The sequence below is a fragment of the Rhinopithecus bieti genome, unplaced genomic scaffold (genome assembly GCF_001698545.2).
Source record: "Rhinopithecus bieti isolate Rb0 unplaced genomic scaffold, ASM169854v2 scaffold_35885, whole genome shotgun sequence".
Classification (NCBI taxonomy): domain Eukaryota; kingdom Metazoa; phylum Chordata; class Mammalia; order Primates; family Cercopithecidae; genus Rhinopithecus; species Rhinopithecus bieti.
The window spans coordinates 1,685,315-1,703,231 of NW_016815776.1; the positions used below are offsets into that span (position 1 = coordinate 1,685,315).

General features: G+C 38.0%; 1 protein-coding gene across 1 annotated transcript in view; it reads left to right on the top strand.

The window, feature by feature from the left end:
- Positions 1 to 17,888, top strand: part of COPB2 (coat protein complex I subunit beta 2) — a 36,575-nt gene extending 18,687 nt beyond the window's left edge. The window contains exons 6-22 of the mRNA XM_017853670.1: positions 558 to 661; positions 1,321 to 1,463; positions 1,716 to 1,915; positions 3,929 to 4,039; positions 6,213 to 6,301; positions 6,388 to 6,494; positions 7,465 to 7,608; positions 8,589 to 8,719; positions 8,948 to 9,153; positions 11,740 to 11,840; positions 13,175 to 13,285; positions 14,398 to 14,612; positions 16,293 to 16,385; positions 16,477 to 16,657; positions 16,848 to 16,916; positions 17,074 to 17,145; positions 17,387 to 17,888. Coding sequence (XP_017709159.1) covers positions 558 to 661; positions 1,321 to 1,463; positions 1,716 to 1,915; positions 3,929 to 4,039; positions 6,213 to 6,301; positions 6,388 to 6,494; positions 7,465 to 7,608; positions 8,589 to 8,719; positions 8,948 to 9,153; positions 11,740 to 11,840; positions 13,175 to 13,285; positions 14,398 to 14,612; positions 16,293 to 16,385; positions 16,477 to 16,657; positions 16,848 to 16,916; positions 17,074 to 17,145; positions 17,387 to 17,482 — 2,173 coding nt within the window. The 3' untranslated portion in view covers positions 17,483 to 17,888. The remainder of the gene's footprint in view (positions 1 to 557; positions 662 to 1,320; positions 1,464 to 1,715; positions 1,916 to 3,928; positions 4,040 to 6,212; positions 6,302 to 6,387; positions 6,495 to 7,464; positions 7,609 to 8,588; positions 8,720 to 8,947; positions 9,154 to 11,739; positions 11,841 to 13,174; positions 13,286 to 14,397; positions 14,613 to 16,292; positions 16,386 to 16,476; positions 16,658 to 16,847; positions 16,917 to 17,073; positions 17,146 to 17,386) is intronic.
- The last annotated feature ends 29 nt before the right edge of the window (positions 17,889 to 17,917 follow it).

Consider the following 17,917-nt stretch of genomic DNA (forward strand, 5'->3'; position numbering starts at 1 on the left):
GAGTTGATGGGTGCAGCACACCAACATGGCACAAGTATACATATGTAACAAACCTACATGTTATGCACATGTACCCTAGAACTTAAAGTATAATAATAAAAAAAATTAAAAAAAAAAAGTTCCCGTAAGCAATTAATAAAATGAGGCCTAGAGAGTCTGTTTCACCTTGAAACATTTTCACATTTGTACTTAAATCCAGAATAAAAATATTAAAGGCTAAAGCAGTACTGTCTACTTAGCCAGTGATAGTAAGTGTGGGTTTTAAGGGGAAAATCTATTACCCTGAGAATTTGGGGAAATAATATTCAGATGAAAGCCTTCTTGGGTTTTTTCCGCTTCTTTAAATATGATAGTTACATTTACATTTATTTTACAAAGTAATTAGATAAAATATTCATATATACAACAAGATCATCCTATGTCAAAAACTTTTGTATTGGATATTATTTAGATTGTCATGACTACTATCATTTATAATGTATCTGTACATTGAGAAGATTAAGGGTGGGCTGGTTACATGTTTTTCACTAATAAAAAATGTTTTCTATGTCTTAATTACAGAATAAAACATGTGTGCAGACACTGGAAGGACATGCCCAAAATGTGTCCTGTGCCAGCTTTCATCCTGAGTTGCCAATCATTATCACAGGTTCAGAAGATGGTAAGTTAGAAGGGTATGTTTATTCCTGTGCTGGTAACTACTACTTAGTGGGCATTTAAAGCAAGTAATGTCTCTGCATTATAACTGGAGGTTTCCAAGGATTTTGGTATTTTTAGTAAAGTACCAGACTTAAGCTATAAAAGAGTAAAGGGGCATTATATTCATCATCATCATCATCATCATCCTCATGTATTTTGATTCTGTCACTTAAGAGGACCCTCACATGTCCTGAAGAAAAACTGAAAAAGCATGTGCTTTGGAGTCAAACAAACCTGGATTCAAAATCAGTCTCTGTTATGTTATGAATATGTGGTTTGGGCAGATTATGAAATGGAAACATATATATCTGCTTCATAGGATTATAGTGAGAAGAAATCATGCGTAGAAAGCATCTGGCACATAGGAAACACTCTACCCAGGAAATCCTGTTATTATTTCATGTTTAAAATCATAATTCTTAGTTTTTGTTTCTTACACGTTATCTGTTATGTTTATGTTGCTTTTAAAAATCATTTAAAGACAGTAGATCAAAAAATTGGTCATTAAGCTGCCACAAGTGTTATCTATTTGAATAGAAAGACTTCTATGGCTCTCTTTCACCTGACAGTTTATCATCGGATGTTTGTGTCAAAAGGGAATATTTACATTGTTCTTTTTAGGAACAGTACGTATTTGGCATTCAAGCACCTACCGGCTTGAGAGCACACTGAATTATGGAATGGAGAGGGTATGGTGCGTGGCCAGTCTAAGAGGGTCAAACAATGTCGCTTTGGGCTATGATGAAGGGAGCATCATTGTTAAGGTAATTATACTATCCCTCTCAGTAGGTGGACATAGGCAAAACCATTTTCTTTGTATTTTAGTACCATCATCTTCCAAGTCACCAGTTTTGTAAAACTGGCACTTCTTTCATTAAGCACTAGACATTAAGCAATGAAGATTTAAAGTAGAAGAAAGGAAACGGAGCTCTCTGTTAGGTGAAAAAATAATCTGTTTTGTTGTGGTTTTATTCATTTTCCTTTTCATTGTTGAAAGTTATTTGTCTTTCTTTCAGCTTGGTCGGGAGGAACCTGCCATGTCCATGGATGCCAATGGAAAGATAATTTGGGCCAAGCATTCAGAAGTCCAGCAGGCCAACCTAAAAGCAATGGGAGATGCTGAAATTAAAGATGGAGAAAGATTGCCACTGGCAGTAAAGGATATGGGCAGTTGTGAAATATACCCTCAGACTATTCAGCACAATCCTAATGGGCGGTAAGCCATCACCAAAATTTGTCTCTCAGCTTCTGTGTATGTTAGAACAGGTTTGCAGATCCACAGTCTACTCTTGCCCTGTGGTTGGCATCTCTAATCATTCCTCAATGTGCTTTTGCCCTGGCCTCATAGTCCTCAGTACAGCTGCAGGCAGCCATGCCATTTGATAAAGTTGGCACAAAAGATGGAGCATGTTTCCCCTCTGGCCTTGTTCTATACCACACAATTTTGAATAGTTAAATAGTACTGTTTACTGTTATTTCACATGCATTGAGTTTGTGTTCTTATGTGCTCCTTTGAGGGCAAGGAGTATGTCTTATGCTGAGACTTAGGAGGTGCCCTCTCTAAATGCTTGCTGACTCACTGCTCTTAAGAAGAAAACCTGACTCTGAAATAGGTGTCTTTTGAAAAAGTTTTGGGATTGGTAATAATTCTGTTTCTTATTTGTGATTTGAACTGTCAGTTTAATTTCTCCCTTAAGATTTATAAGTCACCAAACATCTTGTGAGAGAGGAGTTTCTAGCACAGTGAAGTCTAAATCTGTGGAGCTTTAAAATTATTTTACAGCAGGTCTGGGCATCTTATAGTGTTATGCTGAATATTGAAAAAGACAAAAGATATAAACCAAGTATGCTGCCTAGTTCAGTAAATGGTATCCATAATTATTTGTAACGTAATTGTCTTATGAAGGTTAAGAATGAATTATGCGCATTTCCCTTAATATCATAAAACATGGCCGGGCGCGGTGGCTCAAGCCTGTAATCCCAGCACTTTGGGAGGCCGAGATGGGCGGATCACGAGGTCAGGAGATCGAGACCATCCTGGCTAACACAGTGAAACCTCGTCTCTACTAAAATACAAAAAAATAGCCGGGCGAGGTGGCGGGCGCCTGTAGTCCCAGCTACTCCGGAGGCTGAGGCAGGAGAATGGCATAAACCCGGGAGGCGGAGCTTGCAGTGAGCTGAGATTCGGCCACCGCACTCCAGCCTGGGCGACAGAGCAAGACTCCGTCTCAAAAAAAAAAAAAATCATAAAACATTCTTGGCTGTAAGTTTTGCCTTTGCCAGTCTTTTGATACCAGCCTTTACGGTGTTATAAATAACTTTAAAGATACTTGTTTTATGTCCATTGGGAAAATTTTAGTTGACTATGCAGCATTGTCTTTTTTTCTTTTTTCTTTTTTCTTTTTTTTTTTGAGACGGAGTCTTGCTCTGTCGCCCAGGCTGGAGTGCAGTGGCCGGATCTCAGCTCACTGCAAGCTCCGCCTCCCGGGTTTACGCCATTCTCCTGCCTCAGCCTCCGGAGTAGCTGGGACTACAGGCGCCCGCCACCTCGCCCGGCTAGTTTTTTGTATTTTTTTTTTTAGTAGAGACGGGGTTTCACCATGTTAGCCAGGATGGTCTCGATCTCCTGACCTCGTGATCCGCCCGTCTCGGCCTCCCAAAGTGCTGGGATTACAGGCTTGAGCCACCGCGCCCGGCCATTGTCTTTTTCTCAGTATTTAAATGTTAAAATATCCTCTGTATTTTGATTAATTTAACAATCTTTAAAAACTGGAGTGAGATATTTTTATTCATTTGAGTGATCAGCTTTAAAATGAAGATAGTCTTTGTAATAATATAGTGCCTTCCTGTGGTATAAATGTTATGAGCAAAGTGCTATGCATCTTGGTGCTCAACAAATACTGGTTGAATAATTGGAATCCTCCTCCTTTGCATCTCCAGCCATTCTCACCTTCCTGTCTCCAGTTGCCTTTATTTATGAGAAGGCCATTCCAATAACATTTCAGCAGTAATGCTGTATTCATAATTTCCTTTTTAATTTGTTGGCTAGAATTTTTTTTGTAGCTTTGTATTCAAAGAAGTATAACTTTTAAAAGACGTTAAATTGTAATAATGAACTAAAATAACATTTGTTATTAGAATTCTTTTACCATAACAAGAATTATTGTTTCTTAACTTCTATATGTCTTTGGTCCTTTGTACTTTCCTCCCTGGCTTCTGTGATTTCTAGGTTTGTGGTGGTGTGTGGTGATGGGGAGTATATCATCTACACAGCAATGGCATTGAGAAACAAGAGCTTTGGATCTGCTCAGGAGTTTGCATGGGCCCACGATTCTTCAGAGTAAGTTTTGGCTGCGTGATAGTCAGCTTGCCGTGATTGCAGATGTGTTGTGTGCTGCTTGAGGACTCTCAAGGCTTGATGTGGGCTGCGCTTCTCCGTGTTAAAAAACAGTTCTCATCAGAGCTGTCCGTAAGAAGATTAAAGTCAGAGGCAACTGTATAGCGTGAGCTGTCTTTGTCCTTTCTTTGTTCTGTGTTGAGCTGGCTCACTCAAACTGATAAAATAATCCCATTTAACTGAGGACCCAGCACCCATTTCTTTGGTGGAGCCCATGGCAGGACCGGGTGCTTTATGGGCTTAGGGCACAGTAGACCCTCATGTCTGCTTTGGCAGGCCTTGGCATGCCCTCCCTATGATGTGGTGTCCTGGTTCTACTGCCCTTTGTGAGCTACTTGGGGATGATATTGTGATTTGATCATTTTGATGAGAAATTTATGAAATCTTTTTTAAAACTTATTTTCTGTGATAGGACCCGCTGCCCATTCTTAACAAATTTCTGTCTGAATTCAGAATGTTCATAAAATGTTCTCATTAAAAGCAGGAAAGATCATTTAACTCTGACTTTTTTACTAGTCATTGGCTCTGGTTCCTTTTTCATTCCTGTTTAATGCATGTAATAAACATTAGGGGTTTAGTGTTTTCAGACCACACAAGTGAATTACATCTTCACAGTTTTTTTTTAGTTTTGTTTGCCTCACATTTTATGTTGCATCTTGCCCCCAACAGTGGGGTAACTTAAGCTCAGCACTGCGTAATAAGATACATTTTTTTAAATGTTAACAACAGTAAGATTTATTGAGAGGTATGGAATTGTTCTGATCTTTTCATAAATTTCCTAAATACACTTATATACATATAGTTCTGTGTATTGAAATGTACTGTATTATCTTAAGCAAAATTATAGTTGATGAATTGCCCTCTCTGAGCATACCTCTTCCTCTATTTTGACAGTTCCTTTTTTTCAGCTTTATCCAGCCAAGGCCTTGCTCAGCATCTTTCCTGTCCTGAGCAAAGCCCTCATCACACCACTTCCTCACACAATCTCAAATATCCAGTGATAGCCACAGCCACTTTTTTCAAGGCAGAGCCTGAATATAATGTTGTTGCTGATCATTGCTGACTAATGAGCCATTTGTCACAGTTTTTATTATTTAAATCACCTTTATTGAGGTATGATTTACAGAAGACAGAATGTATCATTTAATTGTACAGCGGTCCCCCCATCTGTGGTTTCCCTTCCTGCAGTTTTAGTTACCCACAGTCAACTGTGTTCCAAAAATATTAAGTGGTAAAGTCCAGAAATAAATAACTCACAAGTTTTAAATTGCCCAGTGTTCTGAGTTGCATGATGAAATCTTGAGCCATCCCACCTGGGACGTGAATCATCCCTTTGCCTGGCATATCTATCCACATTGTATATGCTATCCACCTTACATTTAGGAAAAAACATAGTGTATATAGGGTTCAGTACTGTCTGAGGTTTCAGGCATCCACTGGGGCTTAGAACGTATCCCCCGTGGATAAGGGAGGACTACTGTTCATGTCAGTATATTTGGGCAAACGTATGTAATCCGTAACCAGTAACACAATCAAATTATAGAACATTTCTATCATCCCCCCAAAATCCCCTTGTCTCCATTAACAGTCTGTCCACACCCCCTACCCACCCATTCCCCAGGCCCAGGAGAACACTGATGAGAGCCTCTTGTCTCTATATGGATTAGAGTTGTCTTTAGAGTTTCATATAAATGGAATCATATGGTATGTACTCTTGTGTCTAGCATCTTTTGTTCAGTATAATGTTTTTTGAGATTCATCCATATTCTTGCCTGGATCAGTAATTGGTTTATTTGCAGAGTATTATTCCATTATATGAATATACTAAAATTTGTTTAAGCATTCACCTATTACGGACATTTGGGTCATTTTTATTTACTAAAGTGGTTTGTAAGCCCTAGTAATTCATGTCATATACAGTAAAAAACTCTTTCTTCATTTGTCCAACTGTAAGGAGTTCTCTGATCTCTTAGGAAAACAGTACATCAGAGAATCTTCAAATATTTATTTTATATTTTGCATAATTACTGAAAATATTTGAAGATATTTCCAACATTTGGTGGAATTATGATGTAGTATATAACATGTTATGTTTGCCTTCCCTTTTTTCTCCCAGGTATGCAATAAGAGAGAGCAACAGTGTTGTAAAGATATTTAAGAACTTTAAGGAAAAAAAATCGTTTAAACCAGATTTTGGAGCAGAAAGTGAGTGTGGTCTACATATTACATTTTTAAATTCTTTGTAATGGCTCCAAAATGCCTAAGCAAAACTCTTTTTATGTTCCCTTTAGGTATCTACGGCGGCTTCTTATTGGGAGTCAGATCTGTAAATGGCTTAGCTTTCTATGACTGGGACAATACAGAACTCATACGAAGAATTGAAATTCAGCCCAAACATGTGAGTTTCCCTCTCTGTTGTTGTTTTTGGAATATTTATTTTTGTGATGAGTTCTGGGTCCCTAAGGCCAAGAAGTGCCTTGTACCCTGCTGTCCCTCTTCCATTATCAAAAGCCATTTAAAATATAAAACAGCACTTAGAATTTAAATAACTTTTTATACTTTTGAAATACACATTGTCTACGGCCTCATTAGGGTATGACAATCCTGATTTTTTGAGCAATTGGAGGTAAGTGGCAGTGCCATTTTGACAGAGGAAAAAAGTATGCTTTGACAACAAGAAGTCAGAGAATTCTTGACTTGGAAATGCCTTCTTCCACGTAGTTCAGAAAACCTTTTCATATGTTTTGATGATAGCTGCTTGAACTTGAGGTGACCATCTCCAGTGACAAAGTGTTTACCTTTAGAACTGCCTGCTGCTTTGACAGTTTTCACTGTCAGGAGATTATCTGTGGAAACAAACCAGCTTTTCTGGGGTCTGGTTCTAGAGTGTGCATTCTCAATGGGTGTAAAAATTGGCTTGGGGGGCTTACTCTTTATGAATAAAGCATAGCTATACATATGTGTATGCATTATGTATGTATATCTGTGGTATTAACATTTCATTGGGGGAGGTGATTAGAAAAATGTCCAGAAAGACTTCTAGGGAGGGTGGGTGAAAATGAAAAAAAAAGAAAAAGTGATAAACACTGTTTTAGAGCAATAGGGAACAGGCTACTGGTCCTCTATGTAGCACAATCAGTGTTTACTGACAGCTCTCCTTTCCTGTCTCACTTTGGACTTTCTATTGCTAGGCTAAATAGCATAGCCCTGCCCTGGCCACCCTCCCAAATAATGCCACATAAAATTGTTAAGTGAATACTTATTATCTTGATGTAAGAATATAAATGTTGTAGGAAACCAAGTATGTGCAGTTTGTCATATCCACTCAGAAATCCAAATCAGTTGTCTATGATTTTGTTGTGTTGCAGATTTTCTGGTCTGACTCTGGAGAGCTAGTCTGTATTGCTACTGAGGAATCATTTTTTATCCTTAAGTATCTGTCAGAAAAAGTCTTGGCTGCACAGGAAACACATGAGGGAGTTACTGAAGATGGCATTGAAGATGCCTTTGAGGTAATTGCATCAGCACAACTTTCGCTTTTAGCTTTGTATTTAAATGATTTATATTCTTACAACAGACTTCACTGATTTTAACATTTCGTTATAAATTAGGTTTGAGGAGACAGCATTTAAGGATTTCTGGTGAAATGTGAAAATTAAAATCTTGACTCATAGTTCAAACTTTGAAAATACGTTTAAAAGAAATTTGTGCTTTGATTTTAGGAATTCTTTAGACTTACTTTGATATCTTTCAGTAAAGAAATTGTAGTTGTTTTGGTCCTAAGACTATTTAGTCAGTAACTTAAATGAGCTCCCAAATGGTAAATCATTCATTATGCAGATACCCTAGATTTTGTGAAATACTTAATATTTCATTTTCAAGTTATGAAGGGTCTAAGTTTAGATCAGTGTTCTTTTATATCATGGTTTTGGCCCAACAATGAGATTTCACATTACAAATACTAATCTAGGAATCTGTTTTGTTTTGTTTTTTTCTGTTTTGAGCCTAAGGGTTATATTGAGTAGGAATCTGTTCTTAAATGAAGAAAGAAATTCCAGCCAGTTGCAGTGGCTCACACCTATAATCGCAGCACTTTGGGAGGCCAAAGTGGGTAGATCACTTGAGGTCAGGAGTTTAAGACCTGACCTTAACTTGGCATGGTGAAACCCCGTCTCTGCGAAAAACATAAAAATTAGCCAGGCATGGTGGCAGGCACCTGTAATCCCAGCTACTTGGGAGGCTGAGGCAGGAGAATCACTTGAATCCGGGAGGTGGAGGTTGGCAGTGAGCAGAGGTTACACCACTGTACTCTAGCCTGGGCAACAGAGACTCCATCTCAAAAAAAATTCCAAGGAAAATTTTTCTTTCTGGAAATAGGAAGGATTTTACTTTGCATTCCTTATTCTACCATATCACCCTCAAATATATTCAGCTTTTTATTGAGAAATTTCTGATGTTGGATAAAGTAATAGTCTTTATTTTCTTTCTGCAGGTTCTTGGTGAGATTCAGGAAATTGTGAAAACGGGGCTTTGGGTAGGCGATTGCTTCATTTACACAAGTTCTGTGAACAGATTAAATTATTATGTTGGAGGAGAAATAGTCACCATTGCCCACTTGGACAGGTACCTGAGTATCATTTTGCATTTGTCCTATATTTTAGCAAAATCTGTTGCTGGCTTGTAGCAATGATAGGCTGATTTTTCAATGGTATAGTTTTAGTAGGTTGTCTATTGTTAACCAAAAATGTATCAATCAGATGGGAAGGTTTTGAGCAAGAGGCAGGTTGGCAGAGTGTGTGTTTGTGTAATTGCAGATTTGAATTTCTAACTTGGTTTCTGTGTCTTTTATAGGACGATGTATCTCCTAGGCTACATTCCTAAAGACAACAGGCTTTATCTGGGGGATAAAGAATTGAACATCGTTAGCTATTCCCTGCTGGTTTCAGTCCTGGAATACCAGACAGCTGTCATGCGGAGGGACTTTAGCATGGCTGATAAGGTCCTTCCTACCATTCCAAAAGAACAGAGGACCAGAGTTGCACACTTTTGGAAAACAGGTAAGCGGTTTTGTTTTGTGTTTTCTTTTTGTTTTTTAAAACTAGCAATTTGAAAGCAAATTAGTATGGAGTTGAAAAACTTTATTTCTTAATTGCCAACTGATTTCTGTGGCAATAGAATTTCTCCTGTGAGTTTAAGGCACTTGTTACAGCATATGATGCACCCTTCTTACACTCTTCCTTCTGCTTTCTCAGTGCCCCCTTTAAATGTTAGAAGTGATTTATCAGTCTTCCTCTTCTGTGCTTCTTTTCCAGTTTCCTGATATTTTCAATTCTACACTACATTTTCTCGTTATCCCATCTGCTTTTTAAAAAAATTGTGATTAAAATACATATAACATAAAATGTACCATGACATGACTTTTTCTTATGTAGTGTTTTTTAAGCAAAGTTACATATGTGCAAAGCATAAAATAAGTTTTGCAAAGTTTAAGAAAAAAGCAGCCCTCCCTCCTTTTTGCTTCCTGCTCCCTAGAGGTAATTACTTTATTTTATCTAATTCTTTTGGTATTTATTTCTGTAACTTCATGCAGTATAGCAGTTTCTTCATTTCTTAGCCTTAGGCATTTCTTGTGACTTCCCCCTGTAGAAGATGAGGATTTCGCCTTCTTTCATTCCCCTGCGTCTACCACATACACGCCACTTTCCTATCCTTCATCTCCCAGAATAGTTCTAATTTTGATTGATCACTACTCAAATGTTTACATTATTATGGCTGTGCAATCACTGCTCACAGGTGAACCATGTAGCATATTATCTAGCTTTCCTTTCCTGCAATTTTTGTTTTCCCTGGAGTCTATAATTGTCTTTTTTCCCCCTTTGCTTAATTTTCTGTGTACCTGTGATTAGTTCTCCCTGGACTTTGCTGGTTCTCCAGAGTTCCCAAAGATCTCCTTTCAGTTTGCTTAGTCTCCTTCAGACTGCACTGGTTTTCCTGTTCTCATCATGGATTTCCCCTCACTATCATGTTGGGGCTTCCTCTGCTTCTGTCCTGTTGGATCCATTGTTTCTTATACCCCATCTCCTTTCCTGCTTTGCTCCCTCATTTTGGGAGAGCGCGCCCTTCAGCAGTTTCCTGAGAAAAGGGTTGTGAATGGGAGATAAATTGTTTTGTGACTTTGAATATCTGAAAGTGCCATTGTTCTACCCTAAAACATATTCTATTCGACCATTTAACTGGTATAGAATTGTTGGAAGTAATTTTCTCTCATTGTTCCATTGCCTTGTAGTTATTGTTTAAGTCTAAAGCCGTTTTTATTCCTCATTCTTAGTACATGACCTGGTTTTTCTCTGTGGAAACTTTCTGAATGTCGTCTCTGTTGTACTGAAATGTTATAATCATGGTAGGCCTTGGTAGGAATCAATTTTCATTAATCCTGCCAGTTATTAGATGAGTTTTTTTAATGGGAAACTTACGTCCTACATTTCTGAAAGATTTTCATGAATCGTTCTATGGTGATTTCTTTCCTTTGTTTTCTGTATTCTGTCTTTCTGGAATGGTTAATGTTGTATGTCCTGCACTGATTTTCCTATTCTCTTTTAAAATCTTATTGTTTATAGATAAAAGTTTCTCTTATCCTTCTACAGATATGAATGATATATTTTTGTTTTTAGATTTTGAAGTTTTCTCTTCCCCCTATATGGTATGCTTCCTTCAAGTTCCTTTTATTGCTTCATTTTGATCTCCATCTTTCCTGTTAGTGATTTTCCTCAAGTATCTGATGTCCTTGGGCCCTCACTTAAGAGTGAAGGTACAAGAAACAGATCAGAAGGTCTGAATTTGTGGATGGGGCATATTGGGTTTGGACTTCACAGTATCTGGTGTGGTTGGCCCATTTGATTAGGGAGTCTCAATGTCAGTATCTTTAGCTAATGAATTTTTTATGACTTTCCATTTATGTAATGAATTTAACAATGTACTAGGCACTGTTTCTGCTGACATGTAGCCTTCATGGAGTTGACATTTTAGTATTTTGAAGTCTTTTCCCATGGGCTCAGTAGATTTTAGTGAAAAGCTCCCCAATCACCATCATTCTGGGGTCTCAATAGAAGATACCTTGGAGTCTCAGTATTTAATATTTCATTGAGTCTCTGTATCCATTTTCATAATCTCCTGTTTTCCTTTGATACTCCGTACTTCTTCCTCCAAGTACGCTTGGAATCTCCTAGTCTGGAGACTCTTTAGTTTGCCCTCTCCAAAGAATAAACCCGTCTTCTTTGTCAAGAGATGGGAGAGGGGAGCAGATCTAGAGTTTCTAAATGCTTTTAGGGCAATTTGTTTTCAGCACTACCACTCATGAGACACACTGGGTGTAAATCACATTGTTTCTATGCTGTTCTCACTCCTGATTTAGGATTTGTTTTCTCTGCTGTTTTAACAGAATGTTTATATTCCTCCACCAGCTTTCCAGCTTCCAAACTTTTGTTAGTTTCCTCTCCCTTTCTGTGTGTTGGGAGTTCGTGTCTTTAAAAAAAAAAATCCTTTTAGTGTGATTTTATTAGTAGTAGGGAATTAGCAGAAAACAAAAGCATATATATTTAGTCTGCCTTATTTCATCTGTTTTGCCCTTGGCTGTATCTGACTAGTTCCAGAGATCTTCCATCCTCCACTTTTGGGTTTTATGTTATCTATATCAATGCTAGTGAAGAAAAGTAACTCCGGTTATTTAGAATGCCTTATTTACATCGTATTCATGGATGGATGGGGGCGGGGTGGCAGCCTGTATAAGCTAAGTTAAAACATTTCAAACTTGATGATAAAGCCACCCTGAAGATACAGCCAGACAGAACCCTAAAGCTGTCCAGCTTCTCAATCTTGACTATCCCGTAACTGAGCATTCCCTCTCAGTCTGGTGAAGAGGCAAACTATCCCTGAGCTTTCAGTCTAACACATGACGTCCCTAGAGCGAAAAATGACCCCATCAGTACTGTCTGTCATGGAGAGGCTAATTTAATAATTACAATAGTTGATTTACAACAGTGGTCCCCAACTTTTTTGGCACCAGGGACCGGTTTCGTGGCAGACAGACAAATTTTCCACAGACGGGAGGGGCTGCATTTCAGGATCAAACTGTTCCATCTCAGATCACCAGGCATTAGAGTCTCATAAGGAGCACGGAACCTAGACCTACCACATGCACAGTTCACAACAGGGTTTACGCTCCTGTGAGAATCTAATACCATCACAGATCTGACAGGAGGCAGAGTTTAGGTGGTAATGCTTGCTCACTCACCCACCCACTGCTTACCCCCTGCTGTGCGGTCCGATTCCTAACAGGCCACAGACCGGTTGGTTGGGAGACCCCTGGTTTAAAAGCTTGTTCTTAATGCCTTAATGGAGCATGGGGAGGAAATTTTAGACTTCCTGTCTTTTGGATACTTGCTGATAAGCTGGACTTGAGACCAACAATAAAGGAATAGGTAATGACAACTGATTGGTGACTGGACCTGAATACACGATGTTTGCTATGACCTACAGATGATAGAAAGTTGGAAGGTTTTAATTTGACTCCCTTTTCTTTGCCCATTTACTGCTAATAGTCTTATGTGCAAAATGAGGGATTGGACTAGATGATCTCTACTTCCCAGCCTAGTTGAGTAGATTACCAACAGCTAAGTTTACACTGCTGTGCCTAGTTTTCTTCTTTTGAAATGATTCTTGTTCAGTCCCAACTTTGCAAAATTCCTTTCTTTTTGACATATCTGTTTATATTTACATTTTCAGTTTTACTAGTTACTTGAGTTTAGCATTAGCAAGCTTCCATTATCCTAATAAACAGGAAGAATTCTGTCACTGAATATTTTATCTGCCAGGTTTGTTCTTACCAGTTACTTTAATGGCTCCTTAATAATTCCATCTTCTCATTAAATAGTGGGGTTTCTAGTTTGAGAGAGAAATGATTTTCTCTGTGAATGTGTGTACACTCTGTGTGTGTGTGTGTGTGTGTGTGTGTGTGTGTATAAAACATACATACATTTTTTATGCATAAATGACGTATGTAATTTTTAAAAATCTGTTTAGGGCTTCAAGCAGCAAGCTCTTACAGTATCCACAGATCCTGAGCATCGTTTTGAGCTTGCTCTTCAACTTGGAGAGTTACAAATTGCATACCAGTTAGCAGTAGAAGCAGAGGTATGTACTAATTCATGATTTATCATAACTGATGGGAAAGTCAGTAGGTACTTCTATGTGTTTGGTATAATGTTTTATTATTAAAGTTTTCCCAAATGCAAATTAGTGGCTCATTTTGGTGAAGTTATTGTCTCTGGTATTTTTAAAAGATGTATTATGTTAAACTTTGCATAAATTGATTACATTGGAGATATTCTTAGCACTCTGTTTAAGAAAAATTATTTTCATATCTTAAGTGAGATATATTTTGCAAGATAAGATGTAAAACAGTATGTAAACTAGTCTGGAAAGCCTAAGAGTACAGACATAGCAGTCATTTGCCAGAGTCTGAAACTAGCTAAAAATACATTGGTTTTGAAAAGGGGTTTTGAAAGACAGCCCAACCCCTTTGTCTTTTGGTATTGAATAGAGCAGGCAGTCAGAGGAGGACAGTGCTACCTTGGTGGCACTCACCTTGAGCAACAGATGCTCTTAGCACATCTGGTCTAAATGTTTGAGCTAAATGAGCTGTTCAGGGAGACTCAAGTGGGAGAAATGTTAATACCATTTTTGTAATGATATTTTTATAGATCTTTGTATATTGAGGCTCCCAATTGTGGTTTAAAACTAGCATTTATTGGTAAATTAATTTCGGATGTGCAAAATAAATTTTAGTTATGTTAAGATCATCTAAACATGCAGCATTTTGAGTTTTGAAAAGCTACAAGTGAGACATAATATTATTATGAAATATTTAAAGACATAAACAGTTCTGTATGCTTTCAAAAAAGCGGTATTAAATCACTTGTTAAAATAATTGCAGTCTAATTACCTTAAAACTCCAGTGAGATGGTTTTACTTTTCCTGTGTAATTATAAGGTAAAATATAATGGGTTGATTATAATTATTCACACATCATTAAAATTGATTTGTTTAAATTCATTTTGTATATGTGAATAATTTCCGTTTCCTGATTGTACATTTTAGCCATTCTTATTTTGATAGAGCCAACTTAAGCACAGCTCTCTCTATATATAAGTATCTTCCATTGTCCGCACAGTTAACAGAATAATGTTGGAAATGTAAATGCTTATTTCTAAAGATATTTTAACTTGGAAACTCTTTTCTTACAGTCAGAACAGAAGTGGAAACAACTTGCTGAACTTGCCATTAGTAAATGTCAGTTTGGCCTAGCCCAGGAGTGCCTGCACCATGCACAGGATTATGGGGGCCTGCTGCTTTTGGCCACTGCCTCTGGAAATGCTAATATGGTGAACAAGCTAGCAGAGGGTGCGGAGAGAGATGGCAAAAATAATGTGGCATTCATGAGCTACTTTTTACAGGGCAAGTGAGTATTAATTTAAAAGATTGATTAATTCTACACTGAGGATGGTTTTTGGAGAGGGATGTGAAGAATGAGCCCTAGAGAGAACTGATGAATGGCTAAATGGTGTTGAATAGACCAGGCAGTCAGAGCAGGACAGTGCTGCCTTGGTGGCACTCACCTTCAGCAAGAGATGCCTTTAGTACATCTGATCTAAATGTTTGAGCTAAATGAGCTGTTCAGGGAGGCTCAAGTGGGAGAAACGTTAAACACCTTTCTCAACAGTCCTGCCAGTTAATGGTGGAAGCATTTTATTTTATGATTGCAGCAGGCTATTGAGCTGCTGTAGTAGGTACCTGAAGGGCAGGTGATTTTACCCAAATTGGATAATTTTGATCCATTTATGGCAAGAACAAAAGGGGATAAGTATGCCAGCTACTTTTAGATTTGAGCACACTATAAAGCATAAAGATGTCTTGTATTTTTAAGTCTGAGTTAGCATAAACCAAATTATTTGGACATTAGTTGGCAGTATTATGAAATAAAAAACACAAGTATTTTTTTTTTGTTTGAGATGGAGTCTCACTCTGTTGCCCAGGCTGGAGTCCAGTGGCATGATCTCGGCTAATTGCAGCCTTTGTCTCCCTGGTTCAAGCCCTTCTCCTGCTTCAGCCTCCCAAGTAGCTGGGATTACAAGCATGTGCCACCACACCCGGCTTGGATTTTTAATAGAGACGGGGTCTCACCATGTTGACCAGGCTGGTCTCAAACTCCTGACCTCAAGTGATCTGCCTGCCTAGTCCTCCCAAAGTGCTGGGATTATAGGTGTGAGCCACCGCACCTGGCCTGAAAGTATTCTTTAACCTTCCCCTACATACTGATTGTTTGTTTACAATCCCATACTTCGCCATGGAACTTTGAATGTGCACCCCATTGTATGTATGTGAATGTATTTATGAATTTATATGCCTGTAAGAATAGACCCCACTATTCCTTATCCATAATTCAAAAATCCAAAAATATTCTGAAAACATTTTATAACTGTTTTGATTGCAAGACCTGAGCTGAACTCTGTTTTCCTATTTTTAGTTGCTTTTATACCAACTTGGTACATTTTTATTGCATTTAACATTCCTGCGTAAGTACTGTTTGTGGCTTTTTCATGCTGAGGATGTGAGGTAATACATAGTATACATATGGTATCACCTTTCGAAAATCCAAGAAGTTCTGAATTCTGAAACACATTGTCCACTTCATAGAACTTGCACAGAAAAAAAATGAAATTAAAATAGAAGAAAAAATAACTTTGGTATTCTGCTGGGCACAACTGGCTTGTCTGGCCCTTCCCATGTTGGAGACACTGCCCTACATATTTGTCTTGTGGAACTGAATTTCTGCTGACATATATCCTTACGGCTTTAATATTTGCTAATCTAACCTGCCTTAACTCCTCTTGAAAGGCCCCTTAGGTTCTTAGGAATTATTAAAATTAAGTAGATTCAAAGTAGTCAGGAAAGCTGTCTTATCCCTCATACCCTTGGAGTGTGTTATGTAACAACCATTAAAAGACAAGTGACAGAAATGAGATGTATGCGTGAAAATTGGGGAGATTTTTGGCTTTGCAACACTAAATTTCCTTTATGTTAAGTACCATTATTATAGTGTTTATTCTTGGTAACAGTAACTTTCCTTTTTAATGTTTAGGGTTGATGCCTGCCTAGAGCTCTTGATTAGAACTGGACGGCTGCCAGAAGCTGCGTTCCTGGCCCGAACTTACTTACCCAGTCAGGTTTCAAGGTACAGACTTTTAATTTTAGGAAGAAATGTTTCCAATAAAAAGAGAGCAGACTTACTTAGTCTCTGTTCGGTTCCTTGATGTCTATAATAGGGTAGTGAAACTCTGGAGAGAGAATCTCTCAAAAGTCAATCAGAAAGCAGCAGAATCCCTTGCTGATCCAACAGAGTATGAAAACCTATTCCCTGGATTAAAAGAAGCCTTTGTTGTGGAAGAATGGGTGAAGGAAACACATGCTGATCTGTGGCCAGCCAAACAGTACCCACTTGTCACGGTGAGTGGCCAGGATGTCAAGCTTCATTTATTGTAACTACAGGGTGGAAGTACATTCATGACTTCAGATTTTGAACTGCAGTAAATACTTTTTTTAAAATTAAGAGCTGATATCTGGGATTTAGGCCAAGTTCATAGGTAAATTATGATTTAAAAATATCTCATTTTATCATTGCTTTATTCTCCGATAGCCAAATGAAGAGAGAAATGTCATGGAAGAGGCAAAAGGCTTTCAGCCCTCAAGATCTACAGCTCAACAGGTCAGCAGAGTACTTCATGTGATAAATTTGGTGAGATGGTTCACTTTTAAACATCATCTCCCACTTCCTAATTCTGATCATCCTTCTCTTGGGGGAAAACTTTAAATTCCTGAGTAAATTCCCTTGTCTTCACATATATCTTCACTTGGGGTTTCAGGAACTTGATGGGAAACCTCCTTCTCCTACTCCAGTTATTGTGGCCTCCCACACAGCCAACAAAGAAGAAAAGGTAGGTCAGACATTATACTCAAACCTCCCTCTACCCCATCCTCCTCCCCATCAATATTTGGAGAATACATAGCCCTCTGTGGTTTAAGTGACAGAATCAAGTTTCAGAGCAGGGGCTTTGAAATGGGAAGATGCTTTTCTTGACTATTAAGAAAATTTTAGTTCCCACTTTGGATCATGAACCCACGGATAACTTCCCTTTAACAGTACTGTAAAACTTAATTACCCTCTTTTGTTTGCAGAGTTTACTCGAACTAGAAGTAGATTTGGATAATTTGGAATTAGAAGATATTGACACAACAGATATCAATCTGGATGAAGATATTTTGGATGATTGACTGTAATGCTTTCCATTTACCTGACTAAAAAGATTATTATTATATATAGGTATTGATTGCTACCCTGACCACAGTGCTTCGGACTATGAGACATTTCTTACATTTTTATATGTAAATACTGTGGACCACTGGGAGCATAATGCCCATATCATCTTAAGAAGAGTTTATGTGCAGCATTTAAATACTGTGTTTTCCTTGTTAACTAAAACAGACATGGGCTTTGATTTTTTTTCATACTATGAGACCGTATCTCATAAAACCTTTTGAATTAATGGAAGATACTTTTGTTTCCTTTCTCAGTAATGAAAATAGACTTCTAGTTTTAGAAGGCTGAGCTGAAACTACAACTTGCCTAGGGATCAGCCCCACTCTCTTTTCTTTGCATAACTAAATCTGCATTTTCAAATGCTGTCAATCACATTTTTCTTAGAGCTG